Source organism: Aspergillus niger (assembly GCF_000002855.4).
Source record: "Aspergillus niger supercontig An15".
Classification (NCBI taxonomy): domain Eukaryota; kingdom Fungi; phylum Ascomycota; class Eurotiomycetes; order Eurotiales; family Aspergillaceae; genus Aspergillus; species Aspergillus niger.
In genome coordinates, this window is record NT_166530.1 from 1,305,643 (window position 1) to 1,330,160 (window position 24,518).

General features: G+C 46.8%; 9 protein-coding genes across 9 annotated transcripts; 4 read left to right on the forward strand and 5 right to left on the reverse strand.

Moving 5' to 3' along the window:
• Positions 1-511: 511 nt before the first annotated feature.
• On the forward strand, positions 512-1,442 carry An15g05620 (hypothetical protein; the record flags this gene model as incomplete). The annotated part of the gene is made up of 2 exons (XM_059744718.1): positions 512-680; positions 733-1,442. 2 exons carry the CDS (start codon positions 512-514, stop codon positions 1,440-1,442), a joined length of 879 nt encoding a protein of 292 aa, XP_059602571.1.
• A 946-nt stretch (positions 1,443-2,388) lies between these two features.
• An15g05630 (uncharacterized protein) lies at positions 2,389-7,666 on the reverse strand (the record flags this gene model as incomplete). The annotated part of the gene is made up of 3 exons (XM_059744719.1): positions 2,389-4,836; positions 4,912-6,618; positions 6,698-7,666. 3 exons carry the CDS (start codon positions 7,664-7,666, stop codon positions 2,389-2,391), a joined length of 5,124 nt encoding a protein of 1,707 aa, XP_059602572.1.
• Positions 7,667-7,893: 227 nt separating this feature from the next.
• An15g05640 (hypothetical protein) lies at positions 7,894-8,659 on the reverse strand (the record flags this gene model as incomplete). The annotated part of the gene is made up of 2 exons (XM_059744720.1): positions 7,894-8,068; positions 8,181-8,659. 2 exons carry the CDS (start codon positions 8,657-8,659, stop codon positions 7,894-7,896), a joined length of 654 nt encoding a protein of 217 aa, XP_059602573.1.
• A 1,439-nt stretch (positions 8,660-10,098) lies between these two features.
• Positions 10,099-11,611, forward strand: An15g05650 (uncharacterized protein; the record flags this gene model as incomplete). Its single annotated transcript, XM_001397057.1, has 5 exons — positions 10,099-10,376; positions 10,438-10,766; positions 10,827-11,128; positions 11,216-11,378; positions 11,433-11,611. 5 exons carry the CDS (start codon positions 10,099-10,101, stop codon positions 11,609-11,611), a joined length of 1,251 nt encoding a protein of 416 aa, XP_001397094.1.
• Positions 11,612-11,890: 279 nt separating this feature from the next.
• On the reverse strand, positions 11,891-12,302 carry An15g05660 (uncharacterized protein; the record flags this gene model as incomplete). The annotated part of the gene is made up of 3 exons (XM_001397058.3): positions 11,891-12,032; positions 12,100-12,128; positions 12,186-12,302. The coding sequence occupies 3 exons, from the start codon at positions 12,300-12,302 to the stop codon at positions 11,891-11,893; spliced, it is 288 nt and encodes a 95-aa protein (XP_001397095.1).
• A 2,677-nt stretch (positions 12,303-14,979) lies between these two features.
• On the forward strand, positions 14,980-16,863 carry An15g05670 (uncharacterized protein; the record flags this gene model as incomplete). The annotated part of the gene is made up of 1 exon (XM_001397059.3): positions 14,980-16,863. The coding sequence occupies one exon, from the start codon at positions 14,980-14,982 to the stop codon at positions 16,861-16,863; it is 1,884 nt and encodes a 627-aa protein (XP_001397096.3).
• Positions 16,864-17,881: 1,018 nt separating this feature from the next.
• Positions 17,882-18,480, reverse strand: An15g05680 (uncharacterized protein; the record flags this gene model as incomplete). Its single annotated transcript, XM_001397060.3, has 4 exons — positions 17,882-17,948; positions 18,090-18,245; positions 18,343-18,380; positions 18,475-18,480. The coding sequence occupies 4 exons, from the start codon at positions 18,478-18,480 to the stop codon at positions 17,882-17,884; spliced, it is 267 nt and encodes an 88-aa protein (XP_001397097.1).
• A 573-nt stretch (positions 18,481-19,053) lies between these two features.
• On the reverse strand, positions 19,054-19,961 carry An15g05690 (uncharacterized protein; the record flags this gene model as incomplete). The annotated part of the gene is made up of 5 exons (XM_001397061.1): positions 19,054-19,197; positions 19,314-19,436; positions 19,528-19,593; positions 19,658-19,772; positions 19,927-19,961. 5 exons carry the CDS (start codon positions 19,959-19,961, stop codon positions 19,054-19,056), a joined length of 483 nt encoding a protein of 160 aa, XP_001397098.1.
• A 1,698-nt stretch (positions 19,962-21,659) lies between these two features.
• Positions 21,660-23,633, forward strand: An15g05700 (uncharacterized protein; the record flags this gene model as incomplete). The annotated part of the gene is made up of 5 exons (XM_001397062.3): positions 21,660-21,718; positions 21,778-22,351; positions 22,407-23,011; positions 23,216-23,276; positions 23,349-23,633. The coding sequence occupies 5 exons, from the start codon at positions 21,660-21,662 to the stop codon at positions 23,631-23,633; spliced, it is 1,584 nt and encodes a 527-aa protein (XP_001397099.3).
• Positions 23,634-24,518: the final 885 nt, after the last annotated feature.

A 24,518-nucleotide genomic window follows, 5' to 3' on the forward strand; every position in this document is an offset into this window, starting at 1 on the left:
GTTATCAATCCATCTGCACAGCCCATTCGCTTGGAAATGATAGTACCCCGCCCGAGGCGTAGATGGCCTGCGTGCATATCTTCTGGCTGTGTTGGCGCGAGTAGAAGCGCCAAACGTTTGATAGACGGGAAACGAGCGCTATCTCAGCCGAAGGTATTGTACAGCCTTGTGCTTGATCACAAGGCTGAAGTGACGTAGCCTTTCAACGTGTGCATTTTATACAATCACCTACTGGCTGATATCAAGACAGGGGTCTTGAGGGGGGTTGACGTGTCATTATTTCCGCCTATGAGGCCTCCTGGAGCCAGATAGGGGCCATTGCGCGCCATCAAACAACAGAAAGGCAACCCTCTGAGGCTGAGCAGATCATGATATATATGAGGGGACATAAGAAACCTTGCCTGGCCGCTGAAGCCGCTTAGAAAGGCATATTATCCATATACTTCTTTTAGCTTGCCGGCCATAGACACAGCCTTCCAACCACAGGGACACTCTCTACGCTTACCTTACCATGGAGTCCAACTCAGCACGCAGCTCTAGATGCCTCCAGGCCATACGGAGCAGAAGTGGCACCAAGGCCAATGTCATTCTTCTGGTTGGCAGACTAGGCGCTGGGAAATCCACATTGACCGAGCTTATCACGGGAGCCGAGGGGCTGTCAAATGGCGGAATCCACTCATGTAGGTCTTCATTTTGAGCAAGTCAATAGAATCCCAAATTGACTCTCACAAGCGACCGATCTGTGTCAGATTTTCGATACGACTATCAGCAAGGAAGAGTACTTCATCGTTGATACACCTGGCTTCGAGCCTAACAACAAAGGGGAAATATTCCTTCAAGTTACGGAGATGTTACAACAGCTACAACCAAACTCCATTTTCGGTATCTGGTACTTGGTCAACAACTATACCAGACAAGACGGGTTTGACAGAGAGATGGTAGCCTGGTTGACGTCTTTTTGTGGCCAGTCATTCTGCCCAGACGTGACAATCGTGACCACCTTTTGGACAGGGAATGGTGCTATGCTAAGGCATCAGAATGATAAACTCCAGCAGCGACTGAATGAGGAATGGGCCCAACTACGGTCATGGGGAGCTCAACACTATGCCTTTGGGAGGAATTATGTCGATGACGTTCCTCAGGAGAGTAGTATTTCCCTGTTCGAGCCAACTCAAAAAGAGGAGCTAGAGCAGCAAGCCAAAAGCATGGTTACACGTTACTGTCATAAAGAATCGACAATATACCCTCAGATACTTCGGGAGCTCGGCGAGCTACGACCATTGCACGGTACCAGTGCTGGCAGGATATTCCTCCCTCCAAGTCAACAGGCACCGAGAAGTGCTTCGGTCCAGGATACAGCTGCATCAAGTAGTGCCTCAGTTGCTGAGCCACATGTGCCACGACAAGAAAGGAAGGAACTTCATGGTGGTCCTTTACCATAGAGGCATTGCGACCTGTATTCGTGAAAGGATCGAATTTGGCAGTGGATGCAGCTATAGGATACTTTACAAGGAGTCCCGTGGTTTATGGTGGCCCTGGAGGCTCCAATCTCGATCCACTTTCTTCACGTGATACAGCCGTGAAGTATGGTCGTTCCGGCGACTTCGATTCCCGAGCAGGATACTATAATTCATGGGGTATGAACTCCCAGTACGGGGAATTCAAAGGTACGGCAGAGCAAGGTGATGCTCTTCGCAGAGAGATGCACAAGAGATGGGGCTAATGATATGCAAACGTGTGATGGATCGATTTGACGCGGAATTTCAAGTTTTTATGTTTGATAATGTCCATAAAGGACTTTTTAGTGTACGAGAAAACGTGCGTCGGTGGCTAGGCAGGAAAGGAGGATGATAGTAGTGTCAGGGGCAGATCTTCTATTCAACTGCTTGATTTGATTATACGCAAGAGCATTGTTTTGACCTTCCAAGGGCCTCCTTATTCGGGGCAGTTGACTCTATTTCCGGAAGGCGTCATCCTTAAAAATCAACAGGCCAGATCCCGGATTTATTTATCGTTCGTAGTCAACGCGCAGCGGGTATCAACACATTTTCAATCAGAGGTCTCCCCTAGCGAGGCATATCATCAACTCTTCGCTAGCTTCGCTACCTCTTGCTACGCCCCTCTCATTAAAAATACTGATCCCTCCCATTTCGACGGTATAGAAATAAACAAAGCCGGGCACCTACCTGTATGCGGGGGCGATTGCCGTATAAGCTCGTGCAGATGCGGAAACAAATGTTATTCATATCGTGAAATTCCCGGGCCTACATAGTAGATTCTTGACACAAGTTGCAAGATGACTTTAATTTTCACGGTGAGACAATTATATAAATTAAACACATTAGGAATCTCAGAAAACTATGTTCTTTCAAGCTATGCATACATCTCTCAATCCTCTTCCTCGTCAGCAAACTCCCAAAACGTAACCTCACCCGACTCATTCCTCATAACCAAAACATTTTCTTTAGTTACAACCACATCATGCGGTCTGTACTGCAAAGGAAGGAGAACTTTTTCTGACCCATAAATAATCCAGCCGTTCTTCACCTGTATCTGCCGACTGGTTCTCGAGTCCCACTTTGGTAGAAACGATTTAACGTCAATTCGATTTTCATGTGTAATAACCACCTCATCGCCTTCAAATTTCAACATCTTTGATCCAACTACGCTCCACTTCAAGTTCATGCCGTTGTGCTGGCCAAGCAGAGTTAGATTGTTTCCAACGTTTTCCCACAAGTAGAGGATTCTTCCATCGAGGTCTCTAGTCGCAACCAGCCTCTGGTCTGGGGACAGTGCAGCACAGACCCCCGGATACTCAAGAAGTACTGAGTTATCTTTCGCCAAATCGTACAAGAAAATGCGGGCCTTGTTGCGTTGCTTCCAAAAGGGGATGGGACAGTCGATTGCCACTTTTGTTCCGTTGGCTGACCAGTGAACCTTTATAGCTTCTAATTCCTCGTGAAGACCCGTAGCTCGTTGAATTCGAAAATCTCCTTCAATTACATCCCATACTTCGAGGGTTGTTGCTTTGGAATCCCTATCTGTATGACCAATTGCCAGAAGCCTACCGTCAGGAGAGAATGACAGATAAGGATCTCCATTGTATCCGCGAGGAATGGCGGAAGCCACGACGCCAGTGATTACATCCCGTACTGTGATGTAAACATTATCGTCATCGTAATGAGCGCTTTCCGTTGAGAACCAAGCTTTTGCAAGAAGTCTGCCGTTTGAGCTGATTTCCTTTATCTGATTATCGACGAAATAGCCGTGAAAAAGGTCATCTAAAAGCTGGTTGGTGTTCATTTCCTGTACTGCCGTCTGTATATTTGTCAAAATTGGACCTTTGTAGTCCCTGATCAGGACTTGCCCAAACATTTCAGCAAGGCCTTCTATATCTTTCCTGCTGACTACCCGCATAAGAGAGCCAGGTCTATTTTTCCAAAGATAGATATGGTTTGTGGATGCCGAGAGTACAAATTGATGATCATGGGACAAAATGAGCCTCCCGTCAGACTTCAGCGGAGCTGCAAGTTGTTCCGATCTCAAATCTGAAGATAGATCCCAAACTCGAATTATCCCTTTCATATCAGCGGATATGAGAACTCGACTTTCTGAGTTGAACACAAAGCTCGGGTCATCCTTAATGCCTCTCAAACTCGTCAAACATTCGCCTGTTGCCGAGTCATAAAGCTTAGTGATGGGAGTGCGATCTGCCTGTGCCGTTGCGACAACAAATATCTTCCCGCTTGGCGAGAGTGTAACGCGAGCTTTCGAATCGGGCGTAGGGATCTTCACCAAGCGTTGGCCAGTCTCATAATCCCATCTCTGAAGCCCTGTGGAACGATGCCAGGTTGTTACAGCCTTTTCGCTTGGGGAGAAATGCATTATGGTGTCTGAGTCGAGGGACTTGCAGCCTTTCCAGTCTAGCGAATCATCAATTATCTTCAACAATAACGTCTTCGTCCTCCATTCCCATAGCTGAAGCAAAACACAATCTTCCAATAGTGTTTCTGTCAACAATTCACCAGTAGCGGAGAATGTCATATTGAGGCCCTTTACCTTCCCAATCCCTGAATTATAATTCAGCGATTGTATGAATTTGGACTCACTTGCATCCCAGAATGTTATGCTACCATTAGTTAGAAAAATTGCCAAGGTGGATCCATCTGCAGACCATGCGATGGTCTTTACTGTGGTAGAAACATGAATCATTTTCAGTGTTCCCTGTGCTGCATAGGTCAAACCAATGGTCATTTTATTGGGGTGTACCACTGCTAGGCACCCTCGAGATGAGAGTGAATCTCTCTGAGCCCGTCCCCACAATCCGCCATCGGAGGCATCTTTTTTCCCAAAGAGGATCGTTCTGAGCAACATCCCTGAACCTATATCCCATACTCGGATACCCTCCAACCCCCCAGAGGATAGAATGTGCTTGTCACCAGGAAGAAACGCAATAAACTCAGGCCACCCACCGCAGTCAATCGTATATAGCAATGTTCCTGTAGTTATATTCCACAACTTAATCCTGTAGCGCTTCCAGTACCCGCACAAGACAGCAAGAGTCTTCCCATCCGAAGACATGGCTAGACAATGGCTGGATTCTCTGTTATCGAGTTCTTGAAGTAGAGGATCCCATTTCTCCTTCACTTTAGGCAATCTGGAGTAGATTTTTGGAATCGAACTCTGAAATGTCTTTCGGCAGATGCTCTGTTTCGGAGCGAAAATGAGTGCCGAACGATAAACCTGAAGGGGGGCATTTTCTATTTCGTTCTTGGATGCGAGCATGAAACGCTTCATGTCAGATACCATATCTTGAAGTCCGGCTCTCCCATCGCGCTAGAATTGAGTGGAATAATATATAGTGATTAGCCAAATAAGTTAATAAAAGAATACGAATTATTTGATACCTACCGGTAGGGACGCAAAGTAACTTTCAAGCTGGATGGTGTTAACAATAGCTGTCGGTATCATTTGAAGAAGGCTCATGACCTCGAGCCAACACAGAAAATGCTTCTGGAGAAACTCATGTACGCAGTCATTATCAAGTAGCTTGACTCCAGCTTGTTGGAGATGATGCGACCAATATTGAGAAGCATATCTGACGGAAACTCGAACATGTCGGTCCAGCAAAGATGAACCAATATCTTTGGCCAGGAAGGATGGGTCCTCAAGAGAACAAATGTCTTGCTTCAGAGTACTCGACAGCGGCTTTAAGCAACTCTCGAAAAGGGCCCTATGGGCCTTTCTTGGGTCAATGCAGAATTCATCGTAGAGACATCTCCTGTTGGGTTGGCCAACGAGAAAGTCGCGAAAAGACATGTGTAGCAATTGAATAGGTGATCCAAAACTGACCCCACAAGATATGACAGAGCTTAAACTGTTCAAAAGTCTTCGAGTTTTGGTTTCCTTTCCAGCAAAATCCAAGAGGTCTTCGAGGGTCGCGATCGTGAGAGGCTCTGCTAGTACAACAACAGCTCCGATCATTCGTTCAAAGAGCTCATAGAAATCTTTCTTCTCGCTCTTTATTTTTCTCGAGCTATACATTATAGAGTATTTTAGGATTTGGTTGTACATCTGATCCAAATTGTCCTGTGGTGAATCTACTTCTGAGCTGTAACCAGATATTTCTCGCATGCGTGCTTGCAAATCGTCGAAGTCGCAGTCTACCCCATCCAAAAAGCGGCATGCGGTGGCTGCATAAATGAACAAACCATCGCTTTTATCGGCAAGAGCTCGGACAACCTTCCTTTCTTCATCTTGACTGAGCCAGCAGGTAGATTTTGCTAGCGACTCAGAGTAGTTGACGGTGGCTTGGGATACAATTCGCTTAACCTGATGCTCCAAATAGAAGGTTATGTCGTCTTTCGGAAGATTAGCCCCTTCGGACATTACTGGGATTTTTCGAAGTTCAAAGTCGTGGACATTAGCTTCTTTATAAGGAACATAAAATTGAGACCGTAGTTCTGGCCTGCTGGTAAGGAATATTTTCAGTCGAATATTTTGCAACTTTTCTGCTGTGGTTATAAGCGTTAGGACGCCTCCAATATCATGGGCTGGTTCCCCAGCCTCCTTGGGGTCCTGAGACACAGACTCGTCAAGTGCATCTAGCACCAATACCAGTGTCACGGGTAGGAGAAGTTCCTTATCGAGTGTCAAAAGTGGCTCTGAAATCAATTTGCTCCATTGGTTATGCAAATTTTGATTGCCGATGGATTGGTTGTCCAGAATTGCTTGGCATATCTTGTCTCTAGAATCTGGGAATGAATATGCTAGCTTATTGGATATGGAAGGAAACAACTTCTCAACGGAGTTGCGCCCCGGCTTAGTTCGATCAAAGAAGAAACTGGCACCGAGACAGACGTTCACGGGAAGAGGGGGCCCGTTGGGAATAAGTGATTTGCCTTGCTGGCACGCAGCAGCAAGGGTACGAGAGATTGTAGATTTGCCGGTTCCTGCCATTCCTCTGAGCCAGAATATCTGAGAGTCATCCGGAGACTCAATCCAAGTCTGAATCTCACGAAGTATTTTCGTCTGGGTGCCCTCGAGGCATTCTGGTTTGTTTTGATCAGCAAGGGACCCAAACGTTGCCTCTCCGACCAGCGGAAGCAATTTGAGAAGCTCTATTTGTTTAGTCTCCTGTCATTATCACTGCGCGTCAGTAGGGCCCTATTGCTCAGATGGCCATGGTTGTATCTACCTCAACATTTTCCTTTATCACAGAGAGTGAGTCCATTACAACCCGTTGTGAATTCTCCAGTTCCTTGAGGATCTTTTGGATATCATCTCCAGCGAATGTTGCCAAATACTGACCAATGCTCTCATCGAGACTCGTGATCGACTTTAGCATGCTGTGCCACTTATCGATCTCTGTCCAGTCGTGTAAGAATCGCCTGAACCCGGCATGATCGAAGTGCGTGGCAAGAGACATGTGGTACTCAAGTATAAGAACGTACAGCTCAACCGTTTTGGATCTGATTAAATTAGCAAAATCATGACCCGGGTCGGCTACCGTGAAGCTGGAATTCGAGTATATTTTGGCCTGACTTCTCTCCAGGAATGCATGCCGAACCATAAGGTCTGATACAGCTTGAAAACCGTTCATAGCATCCTCATCCTGATCAAATGATTTGGCCAACGGATACAGTAAAAACAAAACGCCTGCCCATGCTATGGAGACATGTGGCTCCGCACTCACTGCCGCGGTAATGATATCTTTCACGGACAGTATCCCCCCTACAACACGACGGACTTGCTTCTTGACTTCTATTTCTTTTCCTCCAATGCGTATCTTGCACCGTAACTTTTCGATCGCTTCAAGACGCCTTTTTACGCAAGTCTCAAGTCGAGGATCAATGTCAATATTGTCTCCTTGGTTCTCATTGCTCGAGTCATCCAATTCCGCGTTCGACAGGAGGATCTTTTCATACTGGGCAAGTAGGTCAGGGTTCTTATTTTGGAGGTCCGAGTAAGCTTTCTTCCACAGCCCTTCGAGCCTTAAAGGGATAGGATTGGGAACGTTCGAGGGGCAAGCATGAGGGACTGAGATATCATTGTTTTGCGATGACACCACCGATGCAGTACTTGTATCTTGAGAAACATCAAGACCGGAGTTTCTTGGCGGACGGAGAGTCGCCGTCCAGTCTTTCAGGCGCTTTCGGAAATGCATTTTTTTTTTTTTTTTCGACAGTGGCAGTCACCGATACGAAAATGTTTGAGAAGGGCAAAAGCGAGGCAAAGATGGCTTCAGAGGCTGGACACCTTACCCCTCACCCTAGCTTGCGTTTGCTCGCTTAACAAGACTAGTAAGGTTTCCGTTCTCACCAGCAACTGTATGTCAGGCTGTGTGTTTCTGATGTGTCTCGATATCATTGGCAACGGTCCACACTAGCCTTGTCACTTATGCATGGTGCCGATGGGCGTAGAACCTATGGCAGATGCTATATAGACAGCCAAACGCTGGCTAAGAAACGTGAAATTGCAAAACAAATCCAAGGTTCCCTTGATGTTCCTAGATAAGTAGCACGAGATATCCCAAGTCAGGCATACCCTTTCAATATCCGAAGCCATACTGAACAAAGAGCGCCAACAGCACCTTAGACAGTAACGGCTCAACATCCATTCATATCCAATCAATCTGTATCTGCCGCATTCCCTCCAATTCTATCTTGCCCTCTCTATACCTTGGATCATTCATGCTGACAATGCCTCGGTGTTCCAAGTCATCCAAAAGCTCGAGAATGTAGATCTGAGAGTTATAGCTCGGATCCTGATTATCGATCTCTGCCCATTCCCCAGCGTCGATGATATCATCGTACACATTCTGTGCATTCGGAATATCACACAGATTAACTCGTTTGATGATCCTTCTTTCATCATTTCTCGTCAAGAATCGTGCTTCGACTCGGTAATACGTTGGAGATCCGACGAGGTGGACCATAGGCTTTTCGGTCCAGGTTGGGGCGTCGATGCAAAGAATCCAGTGCTTGAGTTCGCCATCTCCAGGTACTATAATGACATACAGGTAACAGGTTGCCAGAGTTGGTAGGTCATCTAAGTAGATATAGTTCTCTTCGGGCTGGCCGTTCGAGAGGTCACTGTCCTCAGAGCCCTCAGAGTCCTCAGAGTCCTCATAATGCTCGGACTCCTCGTTGTTCTCCATGATGGAGGTGGATGGGCTAGTTTAAAATGATGATGTGACAGGCTGATGAAGGACAGAAAGTAGACCAAAATGAAGCGTAGACATGTAGTGGAGTATGCCGACGGACGCAAGAAATATAGGATGGTTTGGTAGCAAGATCTGCAGATTGTAGGCAAGGCTAAGATGGATCAACCGAGCGTGGTCATCCAAGAGACAGATGCATCTCACAGATAGCGGGGTTAAATAGGCATCAGACTGAGAAAAATCCTAACTCATTTGGTTGTGGAACAATTGTCATACAGAGGAGGGGATCATGTGACTGCATTCGGAGATGCCAGGCTGAGATATCACTTCCCGAACTAACCATTCGCAATTCTCCTCGACAGTCCTCTCATCATGACCTGGAGGTACCACCTGTCACCCCAACTATCCAGACGGCTTTACTACAGTCGATCCCTGTTCCATTGTCTTCTCTGGCCCGTGCGAAACTACTCTCAATGTAATCTCCCTCTCCTTGATCCAGCTGAAAAGATCGAGAAAGAAATCCTGCTATAGTACTCACCCGATAGCTTCTACCCTGTAAGAATTAGCGAGATACTCCATTGCGGTATCAAGTTGTTGGTAAACTGGGCTACGGGGGGTATTCAACTTTTTGGCTATACAGGCAACTATTGCTAGCCAAAATTTACCCCAATCTACAGCCCATACGAGAAATCTTACCTATCTAAGCCATGTAGGCAGCACAGATGTATGTCACGCTAAGAATGTTTTTCGTCGGGGATTCAAGAACAGGATTGACAACTTAGAACGTTGATGTAGCAGTACACGAGACAAACAAAGGAGCACCAGTAGCATAGGGTGTCAGAAGTGGGCTTGCTTGGGGGTAAAATAGCCACTAAACTTTTGCTATTATCTGGGGGGAGAATCTGCAATGACATGGGGCATAGATGAAGACCACACTATAAGCAGTCAGGATTCCCCTACCATGTCTATCCTTAATGTAACAGCCCTAATTGGATGTAGTTTTGAGAACCCATCTACGCATGATTTGATATTGCTTAACGAATGGATCCCGTAACTGTCACAGTGTTGGACATGTTGACAATGCCAGTATTGGCCGAGCGCTTCGGGGTAGGCATACGGACGTGACTGATAAGCTCTGAACTTTTGAATAGGTGCGTAGCAATTCGCTCCCAAAAGCTGAGTTAACCACCATTTTCTCGCAGTAGCGAGAAGTAGTGATCATCAGGCTCTTCCCACCTCAAATCGCCCAACTTCAGGGCAGTTGACTATGGGATATGTTCGGATACGCAAGTCATGTGATGGTAACTGCGGGTCCAAAGATGCACAAGACCGCATCACGTCAGCATTGCTGAGTCATCCCCTACAGCGTGCATGTTGACCTGGCGGACATAAGGTCGCGTATCCCCTAGTATTCATCATCCATCAAACCTGTCATCATGGCATCGATGTTCCGCCTTCCATCTCGGCTATCCAGGCATCTTTACTCCTGGAGATCTTTGCTCCAACGGCCCCCATCGCCAGTGCGCGATTTCTCCCAGTCAAACTTTCCTCTCCTCGATGCAAGTGAGAAGGTCGAGGAGGAGACGTTGTCCTGGTACTCTCCCGATGACTTCTATCCCGTGAAGATTGGCGAAGTCTTCCAATCTCGGTATCAGGTTATTGGGAAATTGGGTTACGGCGGATATTCAACTGTTTGGCTTTGCCGGGACCTCCAGTCAGCTTACCCTGCATACAATATGAGCTGCGGCGCGAAACAAGACTCACTGTAGTTCTAGGCAGCACGCTTATGTCACACTGAAGGTATTTGAGCGCAATTCAACAGAAGGCCAACGAGAGAGGGAAGCCTACAGCCATTTGAATTCTCTTAGCATAGCAGACCATGCTGGTGTACAGCTTATTCGTAAAGCATTGGATAGCTTTCACATCACTTCCGAGAAAGGCACTTTCGGATGCCTGGTTCACCCGCCGCTAGGAATGAGTCTTCATGAGTTTCGCACTCAGCTCAGGGCCAAAGTACTTCCTGAAAAGATAGTCAAGTTAACCCTGGTGCATCTCCTTCTTGCTTTGGACTATCTCCATGCGGAAGCTGGAATTGTCCATACAGGTATACTAGTCCCTCCTGTAACCCCTTCAGAAGGGCTCCTAATTGAATAATTCTCTCCAGATCTTCAAGAAAAGAACATCATGATGGCCATAGAAGACAATTCTATCTTGTCAGATTTCGAAGAAGACGAGAAGTCCAATCCCAGCCCACGCAAAGTTGTGGGCGATCGAGTGATCTATGCCTCTCGCAACCTCAGGAAAACCAAACAACATGGCCGTCCTACGCTGTGTGACTTCGGTCAGGCTCGCTTCGGGTCAAGTACTTATTCCGGAGATATTCAGCCCTATATCTATCGGGCTCCTGAGGTGGTTTTGCAGATGCCTTGGAATGAGAAGGTTGATATCTGGAATGTCGGTGTACTGGTATGCATCCTTCTCAACCGTCTGGCTGTTCGGCTAGTACTATGACTATGGGCGTTCGTGCGATGTACTAATTGAATTATGCAACAGACATGGGATATCTTCCAACAGGGACATCTGTTCTACGCTAGAGATTCAGATAAGAAATGCTCCGATGCTCATCATCTCGCTGAGATGGTGGCTATCATGGGAGCACCTCCAAAAGAAATGATTCAGAACAATGACTATGCAAGCCAATTCTTCGATGACGAAGGTATGGGTGGATTTCGATATCTCAAAAATCTTGCTTTTGCTGACTGTGAGCTAGGAAATTGGAAAGGGGCTACCGAAATTCCTCCCGTGTCTTTGGAAAATCTCGAAGAAATCTTGGAGGGAGAATCGCGCCAGCTTTTTCTGCAGTTCCTGCGCAAGATGCTCAAATGGAAGCCCGAGGAGAGGGAATCGGCGAGGGACCTTTTGGACGATCCATGGCTACGCTCGCCTTGAAACGAATCTGTATACCCAGCAACCCAAGTTCAAATGACACGCTAGTTTTTCAGTGCTAGCTACGCAGGACGTAAGAAAATGCGTGAACGATAACCTCAAGCTCTCACAATATCAATTAACCAAAGATCCAAGTAATTCCAGCAGCGGCAGTACCCAAAACAAGAAATTCAAAGAGCATAACCCTATCAATACAAATAGTGGGAAGGACCTCGCCAAGTCTCCCAAGACGGCATCCTTACCCATCCAACTGGTCTCGAGTAATTGACCCCAACAAGCACACTAAACATCAATTCGTTTGACCGAGCCATCTTGATGTATGTGCAGTCTCCGGAAAGTTTTCAGGCCATCATCCTTGATACGGACGGACACAACATCTTTCGGGTCGGTCGGATCATCGTGGGAAGCATGTGGCTTAGAGCCTCTATGAAAAGTGATTAGCTCTGAACTCACAATTGTCCCAGAATTCCGTTGGGGAGTCTGAGGGTTACCGGATCTCAGCATTCTTGAACCTGGGGTCCTATGGCGCACGCATCAGTACTTGGTACAAAGCCAAAGATGGAATACATCAACTCACACTCTTTTCTTCAGCGTCAAGGACCTGTCCGACAGGAGCCTGCCATTCGGGAGGAAGGTCACCCAATCTTGTCTTCCCAATAAGTTGGTACAAAGAACGTGCTGTTGCTTTGAACATTGCGAAGGAGTTTTCGAAATAGGTCTGCTTGCGTTTTGCGTTCTGGGATAAGAATAATATTTTATGGAAGGGTGTTTGTTTGCTTGCTTGATGGAGAGGAAGGAGCAGGTTTAAGGAAGGGCTATTTGTATGTCAATAATGTATGGATGGTAGGTGCCTAGGATTAGCAGCACCCCTCAAATGCAACCCAGGCGCTAAAGGATACACTATAACGAACAAAAGATAGCCAATGATCCAATAAACTTACATACGAACCGCACAGCTGAAGTTAATCGTCGTCGTCATATGCTCGTTTAGCCGCCAGACACCGATTACATGCCACCGAATCGATAGGCTGATAGCAACTTTATTCAAGAGGGCTGAGGGCTCAAGATTTTGCATGATGGGGAATTGAATGTAGACCGGCGCTTAGTAGCAAGTCGCTGAGTGTATGATAGGCTACTTAGAATAGAATTGTATATCAGACACCCCAAATGGTAGGATAGATTATAGCGCCGCCTCAGAATCTGACACAAGGCTCACGAACTGTTAATAAAAAATGTGTACTTAGTTTGCTCGTAGTTTCAGCCTCACGAACAAGCAGCGCTTAAATCTGGCTTGGAGTGTGCGGTCTTAGTTCTAACTGGACCATCTTCTACTGGGAAGAAACACTGCCACACTATCACCCCTGCCGTTCAGCTCCTGGAGCCTAAGCTTCTTGGTACAAACAGTCATATTGAACCGTGCAATCCGTACTATCAATCCGCAGACGATGTGTGTACCTGTTATATAACAGATGCATCCACTGATGTCGCTGGTGCGTTCATTGAGATGTAACATGAAGCCATTCCTATGATTGGGTCCAGTTAAAGTAGCAGCGTTAACGGTGGGTGACAATCAGTACTTACTACCATCCAAGAGGTAGGACACTCTTGATTGGCGATGACACCATCCCCGCAAATACCAATGTATTTGGTGATTATTTCGTAGCCATAATATAGACTGGGTTGGGAGAAGCATAAAAGAACTAAACCCTCCCTCGAGTAACATCTGCGATATTACTGGGACACGTGGTAATCTCAGACGCCATGCAGGTAGTAGCTGTCAACTAACTTGCTAATACGACTCAGTGGTTAGCTTGTGTTGCATATTCATGCCTTTACTCTCAGCAACCATCCCACAAGGGGCTTGCTGGATGGGTCTGCGACAGTCATTTAATTACCACATGCAGTAGTGTACGAGATGGAAAGATCGCTAGAGAGGTCGTCGAGCGAGTGCTGTGGTATCTGGCTTTGCACCTTGCCCAATCGGAGTTGGCAAACTGGACTCTGTACAATGCATTTTACTCCCGGTTGATTCATCTACATTCCGTAAGCGTGTATTTAAAGAGCGGCGACGGTCTCTTCTGGAGTAGTCACCTTGAGCCTTTTCTTCGATTCCCTTTATTTCTCTTCATCTGCCTGAGATTCTTTTAATTTGATTCTATGTACATTGACTAAATACCAATCTCTCCTTTTCCAGATACGGCCGTACTTGCATCATTGACTCTTCGACTATAGGCGAAGTATGTTGCTGCTTTGCTTCTTGTTGCTGGTCTTTTCGGGGTCTAAGTCTATATGACTAGGCACTTTGGACAATATCTTTCTTCTTCTTCAGACGACTTATGTATTTAAATGGTGAGTACTAGGTTAGCTGGCTCTAAGAGTCAGCGAAATGCTGAATTATCATGACAACATATTTATCTTGGTTCAATCAAACAAATAGAGAAACCCTGAGGCCTTTGTGCACTGAGAAGACATTCTTCTCAAAGATATAGAAATAGCGGCCGAGTCAGAATATGAGAAGCATTTGAAGTACAAATTGCTTCATAGTTGCTTTGAGATATCAGCAATGGCTAGCTTGGCTTGTGAGAGGTCTTTTGAATACTTTGTAACGTCGAATGATTTGACGGTAAAACTGGCGGTCAACAGCCCTCTTCTTCTCTCAGGGTAGCGGTCAAATTTCTGCGAGATAAAATAAGCAAATTCGGGGAAATGATTACTGAGATTACAAATCCACCTTCATAAAAGCTGAGTGGAAGTTTAGATGCCTTATCAAGTGCATCTCTCCTTGTAATCTCTGCGCATGGGAGAGAGTTGACGAGGCACCAGTCCTCTCAGTTGTTGGTTTTGGGTGAGGCTCTGCTTGGTTATGTAGCATGAACCAAGTAGAATGACAGATATTAGGCCGGGCTGGATTGGTCAAGCGCTTGGACACCGGGTAATATGTCCGGAGTATGGGCAGAGACAGATCGCCAGACGATGTACGCACGATATGATATTTGGCAACATGTGGCGAGCTGAAATGGTTGCAAGAAAGCGCCAACTGATCTGCTTATGGCTTAGCGCTCACCATCTGTTCACAATCTGCACTTCGGACAACCACTCAGAGAGGGTTTGTCGTTGGATCGACAGCCATTTAGTCACCGCATGCAGTAGCGAACGAACTAAGATAAGGCCCCAAGGCGTCAGCTGCTGTAGACGGCTCTGCGCCGTGTCCAATAATAACTGGCTAACAATTGTGACACAATGCGACCTCTCAATCAAGTGACCTGATCAAATAGTGTGATCATAAGTAAGGGCAGTGGTCCCTTCGGGACTTTTTGTGGGTGCAGTGCCCCATAGTCCAAGAGCGGATTGACCTTCTCTCCTCACCTATCATGAAAAGAGTGGCCATCGTTGGAGCTGGGCCCTGTGGCTTAGTAGCATTGAAAGAGATGCTGCAAGCAGGTCTCGACGCAACCATATATGAAAGTTCCAATCAGCTGGGTGGTCTGTTCGCCACAGCAATGGCTTATCCGAACCTCCACCTCACGATCTCCAACAGGGCGATGGCTTTCTCGGACTTTCCTGATCCATCTCGCATGCGATGTTCCACGGCCAGGGATTATTTGCTATATCTGCAAGATTATGCTCGCCATTTCGATCTCGAACGTCATATCAGGTATCGCTCGGAAGTTTGTAAGGCCACTCGCGGAGACGATAAACAATGGAATCTGTCGATCAAGCAGACAAGAGACGATGAGAACGATGAATCCATCATTCAATTGCAGGCAGACGCCCTTATTGTTGCAACAGGGGGTAGCCAAGTTCCGAATGATGTACCTTCACAGCTGGCGGGATTCGAGGGCAAGATTATCCATTCCAACGCGTACGACAAATATTTTATGCGGGAAGTCGCGGAAAAGAAGCTTAGGGTCCTGATCGTAGGAGGCGGCGAAAGCGGTGCCGATATCTCAGCAGACCTTTGTGAGTTGTCGCCTAATCTGACGGTTTGGTTGCGACGTCCACCCTGTGTGGCCATTCGCTACCTTAACAGGCTTGATGAGATGCAACAAATGAGAGCCAACCAAACCGTGGACTTCCCGGTCAGCATCTTCCTCGAAGCCATCACTACAAATCGCCTGGGTGCAGCACAAAACGTTTATCTTTATAGCTTGTTCCGTCGTGCCGTCTTCTATAATGGCCTAATCATGTCCACAAGAGAGCGCTGGTTTTTGGAAAGGTTGGCAACGGCGTTCCTCCGCAGTGATCAATCCACAGTTATCACGAAAAGTTCGCGAATGTGTCAGGCTTTAGACAAAGAGAAATTAGAAGCATTAATAACCCCGTTTGTCTCTGTTAGTGGGCGGACCTGTGAATTTAGCCTTCCAGATGGGACAAGGCAACGGCGCGAGTTTGATGCCATCTTGCTTTGTCATGGCTTCCGATTGGAATTTCCTTGGCTTCAGCTCCCTGACGGTATTCCCTTCTCGCCTAACCCACGATCATGGTTCCTGCATTGCTTCCCCGAGGAGCTGGGCGACTGTCTTTTCTTTTTGGGCTATGCACGGCCTGGCCAGGGAGGCATTCCTCCTGCTGCCGAGATGCTGAGCCGATATATCGCATTGTTACTGCGTGACGAAAGACAGCTTCCCGCTGATTATGCAGAACAGGCACGAAAAGATGAGGCCGCTGAGCGTGAGTATTACTATATCAGCCCCGAAGTCAATTCGCTGGTTGATTATAATGCGTTCATGGAAAGTGTGGCACGAAGGATAGGGTGTGAGGCCCGAATGCCGCTTTCCTGCGTGATCTTTTTCAATCTTCATATCCTAACCGTTGCTATTATGGCCCTTCGCTGGTTCTCGAAAACATTGATCCCATTCGGTATTTCGACTTTGCTGATGCTGTGGGTTGGAACAGCCATCGGACTATGCATGCTTCATGATGGACTCATCCTCAAGTGGTGGCTGTATCCCCACTGGGGCGTATGGTACCGCTACCGTGGCCCGGGTGCCAATCCTGCCCTACTCACTGCGCTTCTGACTCGGCTGAGCCTGCGGCAATCGATTGCCTTGAACCCAATATACATTACCTACCTCGTATGGTTCATCTTATCGACCTATATTCAGCGCCTGCTCTTGATATACCTGTTTGTGCCCAGTGCGGTACTATCTGCATTGGGTGTGCGTTTCCCGGAAGGGTGGGGAGGCCTGCTACGCCCAAAACTTTTTGTTTTGCACAGCTGCGAATGGCGTTTCTCTGACCTCTTCCTTCCATAACTGGAACTTATCCTATGCCAGTATCAGCTGATGTCAACAACGGACCTAATCACACTTTATATACCTTGACGTTATTAGCAAAATTGCCTGATGGGGAAACTCGGCTACTGGATCTGTTGCTCTTAAAAAAGGCTTCATGATTTGGCTTTGGGTGTTTGCTCCAAACTGTTCAGTATCCATGGTAAATCCAACTATATGTCATTTGGGTGCTGCCTCGCACAAGACAGTATATTGTTGTATCTTAAATTTAGACTTGTATACTGCGGCTGTCTTCTAAAATCGTTACTCTGTGCTCGAAAGTGTGTAGTATTAATGCCATACTTGGGTCTAGAGGCTACTGGCGGCCATTATTTGGAAATACTGAAGTCATAGTAATCATTGAGTGGCTAAGCAGGCCTGCTTGAGAAGACTGACTTCGTACCAGATAAAGAGTATATGCTTAGAGACGCGTCTGTGGTGGTGTTGTACTGGATGGGATGTTGATGTGAATGACATGATCGAGTGGGGTAAAGCAGAGGCTCTCTGGCGGCAGTCCAAGGCAAACAACACTGGCCTCAGACCACGTAGTACACGCAATGCACTACACGGAGATACTTCCGACTCGTTGGCCTTTTGTAATTATCACATTCGTCTATGTGGCTAAGTACTTGACAGGAACTTTCAACGGCACATTGAATGTCACAGGCTGTGGGATGATACCACATATCTGTGATTCAGTGCCAGATAATAGGAGACCAGAATCAGAGACCTTATTCTCTTATGTCCTTGACCGTTAGATTTTCCAGCAAGCTCCGCACAATTCAGACTGCATTTCCCCGAATCAATCCTCGAAAGCCATCATGTAAAAACGCCTGGTCCAGAAATAAAGAAAAGTAGAGGACGGAGCTTGCTAAAAACCCGTACATGAAAATCCGTCAATATGCCTCTTTCTGAGCACCTTTCCAATGTGCGCGTATCTTATCGGGAAGAGTTATTGGTATATGTGTCTTCATTTGCCTGGTATAGCGCCCGATTCCGTCTATCGTAGTCCCAGGTCCGTCATTTCCACACTGTCCGCAGAGCCCATCCAGAGGATGTTGTTACACCTATCAGCGTATTGCGTTAGCAAATGTCCTTCCAATATGCGTCCAAGTGTATCTCCGAAGAGGGGTAACGGATGCGCAGATCCCAGCACTGCTATCAGGAAACCCCAGCCCCCGAGATATCAGGCGACCGAGTAAACGCACCTAATCAGGACCAGACCCAATGTTCCCGTGTTCTTTCCATCAATGAACTCTTCCGTATCACGGAGCAGCACGTTCATGTACGAATCGATGCTCTCAAGCTTGCCCTTGTATTCCGTTTGGCCCCACTTCAGACGGATGATGAGCTCGGTACCGACTCTGCGATTTGAATTAGAGGATATTTTTCAATAGAAATTGGAAGTTATAGGATAGGATTGCGGCGGGGCGATCAAGCGACAAGGGACCGGGTGCGTACCTAGCCTGGAGGAAAGGCCGGGGGTTGACAGGGTTGAACTAGATTCGCAGAGTCAGTTTACTCCTTATTAACAAAAGTGTACGCCTGAAGATAAAGCTTGAGTCAATGGAGTAGGGATAGGAGAGTACGAACACTCATGGTTGGTGGTCTGAAATCAATGCCAGCTGCTCAGCAGGAGTTTGCAAAATATGGATGTCGATGGAGATGGACGCGCCAAAGGAATCGTGTAATGATGGAAATAAAAAATGACCGTCTCCACGTCCAGGTGAAATTGAGTTGATCGCGTGCTGTAAAAGAGCTGGGCAGTCTATCGGAGATCGCAGAGCCAACTTGACGGAGCTGATGCCGTCCGCGAAAATGTGATGCCGCCAGACGCGGGTATCACCCAATCACAAGCTGCACAAAGACACCGCCTTGTGAGTACTGCAATATCGCTCCGCATTTCATCAGCTTCAATGTGCACCCACCGGGTCAGTTGCTCTCTTTCTCTCTCTGGAGGTGGTATTTCGCTGTATATGGCAATATCCGGGCCTGAAACCTTGTTCAGATCAGGTGGTTTAAAATAGGCATAGTTTTCCATCCCCATCCTAATCCTGTACAGCCATACACAGCATCAAAGAAATCTTAGGCTCTATCGTCGCTTACACAGGCTAAACTACACTCCATTTCTCATTAAATGATAATACAAGAAACACTTGTGATTTCCGTCCCTTATGCCCTTCCGACCTGAAAGTTGATCTCCTTGATCGAAACCTCCTCTCCCGCCTTCTCATCGTAATCATACCACTCTTCCTCTGACAAATCAATGCCGGTGAAAGGAGTAGAAGACTCAGCTCCCTTCGCTTCCCACTCACCCTGATAAGTCGTTAGCTGCTGCTATCCCTTGGTAACCCAACAAAGAGCACTGTAAAGAACCACAAAAGTCTCAAAAGAAGGAGAAAGAAAAAGAAAAGGACGATTTAACCACTTACATCAGCCTTAAACTCGGTAAATTCCAATCCTCTGCAGTCAATCTCAATCACCTTCTTCGCAGTGCGCTTCTCATCCGCCTCGTAGACGTTGGGGCCGGCAGTGATAGAGGCAGAGTGGGTTTTCTAGTACCAATCAATATTAGTTTACACATCATCCCGATGTTTCAGTATTCTCAGTTGCGAGAATGAAGTTAGAAAGGAGAAGTCAACCCACCTGGCACAGCTTGCATTTCCAGACAAAGTTCGCCTCGCCCCTACTACCGGGGATTTCATGTTGTTCCTGGATACAGAGTAAGTTTCCCGTTCAGAGAATCTATAGGATGGGGGAGATGAAGCGGACTTACGAAGCGGTTGAAGCTGACCCAGTTGGGGTGGGTTTCACGACAAGAGGTGCATTGCACTTTGAAAGTGAAGTAGTAGGGCTCTTCCTCGGTGTCCTTGGGACGGAGGTCGGTGACGCTATTGGAGGTGAAGATATGTGAGTTGGAGTTGGTTTGAGATGAGGTGCGGGGAAGGATCTCTGCGGAGGGGAAACATTAAATGACCTTTGGGGGTTTGACTGAAGGGATAGATAGGTGAAAGGGCCAGTTAGTAATATAAGAACAAGACATACCCGCTGAGTTCGGCAGACAGGAGGAGGGAAAGCATCTTGGCTGTGTTTGTTGCTTGAGCGCGAGAGTGTTGATATGGAGGAAGGAAGTTCTTCAGTGCGGGGCCGTGATGTCGGGTTTCGGAAGCACACATAAAGACTCTACCGCCCTCCCGCCTGCTGCCCTTTTCACTTCAGTGTCACATTCGTGTGTTTGTTAAAATTGTCAACGTTAACGTGAACCATGTTTATTCATTCTGGTTATTCTGAGCTATTCCGCAGGGTCATGAAGCCAGAAACCAATCTTAGCAACACTATGTGATATGTTTTCCCCAATTTATAAGCAATTATATCGGAATATCAGACCCGTAGTATTGAGGTCATGAGACTTAAATACCAACATATTGGTAGCCTTTACTCTCCACACTTATCAGACATATTGGAACTCCCACTAATACTAGCCATGAGACTTGGCTCTACATCAGAGTACGTAGCCATTTTTTTGCACTGTATCATTAGTCGCACCAAATCCCAACCATAGGATGCACTATATTCGTAGGAGATTCCCTTACTGTAAGCGAAACGTATGTTGTGCACTCCACTTACACCAGTGAAATATTTCATAGGTACTAAACTTCGCTGAGATCTCTGAGTCACAGTCCTACTGAGAGTGCATCTAAAGCCTGACACACCAGCTTCCGGACTGTGCGCTTTCACAATTGCTTCACGTGGGGGAATGCACGTTAATAAGAATACCATGTATCGTGTGCCGCTCAGAGCCCTGACACGTTCCGAGACTTGAAATCCTGTGGAGGCATTCTAGAATGTGAGACAAGTAACGAGAGGGTTTCCAGAGGCAGTCGGGATCAAACTCAGCTTTTGACGTCGGCATGCCGACTGCTGACGATAGGTCGGTAACTACTATAAATCCATACCGGTAAGGGTTGCTGTGGTTACAGCAGTAATTGTGAACTCAAGAAATAGTTACAACGCTTTTAGGCTACTAGATATCTACTCATTCTATGGGTGGAACATCTCCTGGAGTCTGCTGTGGTGTGTTGTGGGTATGGCCTCGCATACGGGTTGGCCTCTAGAAGCGCATAGTGGGTAAGGATCTTTTGAATAGCGTTGTGTTCATCTTACCAGCAACTTAGCTAGCTACAAGTGTCTCCTTATATGATTATTGCATGTGTGGTACTTTCTATAATTGTTTCTAGCACAATGTACGTAGCTTAATCTCTCTGTTTGGTGTTAGGTGAATCTGGACCAATAACACTGGATGAATGCCTGTAGCAACAATAACATAATTCAATTAAGCCTATTGAGAAAGTCCTATTGTTCAAGATCCTATTGTTCAATAGTTATAGAATAACCTATTTTGGCTTAGTCTAGGAACACATGTTAGGTCAATGTGCTCTATTGTTGAGAACAATAGCATTATTCACTAGATGATTTCCTATCTGGGAAAAATATTGCCCTGTATAAATGAAAACCCTCATTCTGTAGGCTTGATACTGGTATAATTTCATTCTTACGGCATTCAATGGGGCTAAAAGGCTCACAATAGAACAATAGGATTGGTAACAGTGCCCTGCCTACCTGACCGTCAGGACTATACTCTCCAACAATTTCGGATTATTGTCTATCCAAAAGCTCCAATCATCTTTGCATACCTCAGTTCCTTCGTTGTCTGTCAGACTTCGTCTATTCAAGCTTCATTATACTCGATCGGTTAACTGAAACGCCTCGACTTCACGATGGAGAGTAATAACGAAAGCAGCGAGACTTGGGAAGTTCCCATCATGCTCAGTCCGGAGTAAGATATCCTTCTGTTTCTTCCATTCAACAATGCTAACTGCAATGGAGGAACCTCAGCTTTGAGGAAATCGCTAGAATCAATCCCTTCTACGACAAGATCATGGATATGTGGAACAAATCAGCTCAGGCCGCAAGTGAAATGATCATCTCCTCAGGAGGCTCGTCGAGTCAGTCCTCTCCGTCATCTCCGTCGACACATTCCGGAAATGAACAGTCTTGTGTTCATCGAGAAGCATCTGCATCTCTGCTGAGAGAATGCCAGTGCTATGCCGAACGTCATGTACCCAAGCAGGCATGCACCTTGCTCCAGGTTGGTAGAGAGCATAAGCCTTCTTATCGGACTCACGACGGGGTTCTTACTGAACAAACTGCTGTCGTCGAACATTTTGATCGCTCCAGAAACGCATTTCTCAACTCGGTCCATCCTATCGAGCATTATAATCATAATCAGGTAGATACTTCTTGTGTGGAACCTGCCTTAATGCCAACCAAAACCACGCACAAGAAGCTTTTCGGTGAACATGGCTGGCTCGGCTGCACTGCCGACATGAACGATATTTCGAGCAACGCTCATAGATTCAAGGGTTTGAGAGGACTGGGCAGAAAGGTCATCAAACAAGTGGAAGAACTTGTAAGTGCTTTCATTTTTTCACTCCATAGCATATATATGCTAATGTTGGTTTCAGGCAGAAGATATGGCCAGGGCTCATCCAAACCCCATCATCCATGCCAGCCTTCGCCCAAGACTTGTCCCCGAATCAACCATTCCCATCTCGCTTGATCCTCCGACCCAAGCAAAGCTGTATTCAGAAATGGAGGTCATGCTGTGCGTCAGCACCAACAAGTTCCTTCTCGGACAATACAATGAGGGCCGTCTGTCCGAAGAGTCAATTCGAAAGGTCACTAACTATTGGGGATCGAAAAACCGTCCTCAGGTTGTTGAGTTCCAGTTCGACCAGGCCACCCAGCGCCGGTTGGTCCTGGCGAATATCCGGACACTTCGTTTCAGTGGCGAATGCTCAACCAACGCAGTTCTCCTGAAGTCGAACTTGAATAATTGGAAGGCACTTAGCAAGGAGATGGGTGTCCGCACCTTCTGTTTCCCTGATAGCGCTGTCCGCAAGCACATGCATGACATCCATAAACTGTTGGACATGCTGGACGCGCCTCTTACCACATATCTCACATTTGAAGAGCTTCAGATGAGCATACTGTCTTTGATGAAGTCCCATCTGGAAAAGCTCTGCCAAGTTGATGGTAGTCATGAGAAGCTGCGTCACCCAGGTCGAAAGTACGATGGGCATCATTTGATGGCGCATTGAGCAATTCGATGTACCTCATTCTTTCATTTTCTTTATTTCGGTTTTCTTTCCTTCCTGCTATCTGTTTCATATTCCAGCTCGGCACAACAAGCAATAGTACATGCTAGGAGCGGTGACGAGTAATTAGCGGCTTAGCACGCGTTTATCAAGAGATGTATCTATTATCTAGATAGAAATCCATTCCAGGACATAATACATGCAAAGAGACTGATCTCAGACTCTCATAGAGGAATAGTGAGCGTAGCGAGGTACTTGACTCCACAATCGGGATTCTGACAGATTGACTTGGCGGGCGCTTTCCTGCAGACACAACTCACCGTGCAGCCCGTGGACCAATCGCCACGTATGCATCACCACATCGCCCCGAAGCCTTTAAAGTACAGAAATGAGGCACGAGGAGACCTGAGACCAGCTAAACCGCCTAAAACCCCTCCCGGGCAATATATCACCAATCATTTGAACCCACTTACGAGTGCCCTGACTCTATTTGATACAACAGTCGATCACACCTCACCTTGCCAGATCATCCGGGTAATGGCTCATAAACTTCCGAGAAGGTCCGTAAAAGTTCTTGAGAATGTTCAACTATAACAAGAAACGGGTATTATTAAGTAGTCCTCTTGGAGCGATCGATAACAACTCGCACAGCTCAACTATCGTGTCTGGCTGTAAAAATAAAATGAGTTTCAAACCTCAGCTTGATATGTCAGGCGCAGTTTACTGGAATGTAGAGGTTTGTTGGCAGCACCTAATTAGCTACGTGTCGAGCGGTCTTCCTTGCATTGCTACCATGCTCCCAGTAGTCTCGAGAGCTTTCCGCCAACGCTAGGAGCGCTCCAGCACCCGTATGGCTTATTCTTGCGGTCTACTCCATAGTAGAGAGAGATAAGATAGTAGCTAAACAAGATCCACACGGACAGTTAGCCGCGATAACTCCGTGATTTTTGGCTCCGCTTGGTGCGACATCCTCACCGGTTTTACTTGAGCAAATCGAGCGACCTGCAGATCAAGAAAAAAAATTCCCATAGAAACAAAGAGGGATAATCCTTCGTGGCTGGTGCTGTCTGAGTAATGGTTGAAATACTAGTAGACTAAGCAGTAGTGGAAAGAGTGGTTTGGCTGCCAATCGAGATCCGCGATCGACTGGCGGCTTTCACGTGGGCCGACGTCATGGGGTCCTTTGCGGATTCACGAGGAATCACTTTTCTCCTGCAGCCAACTTTTCTGTCCCAAATCCATCTCCAGCTGGCTGGCTGGCTACTGGAGCATCGCATGTCTTTTCGGTGCATCTCCCTCGATTATGAATCATATTCTCGAAGCTGGTATCGGGCTTTTTCGAAGCTCTCGCTGATACCTGGCCTCCCTTGCTGACCTACAATCCAGCGCGCGCTGGACGTCCCCAACACAGAACAGCGTTTCTGCCTACATTTTCACCGGGCTCGGACTCACTGCCATGCCGGTTAGCCCTTGATCACT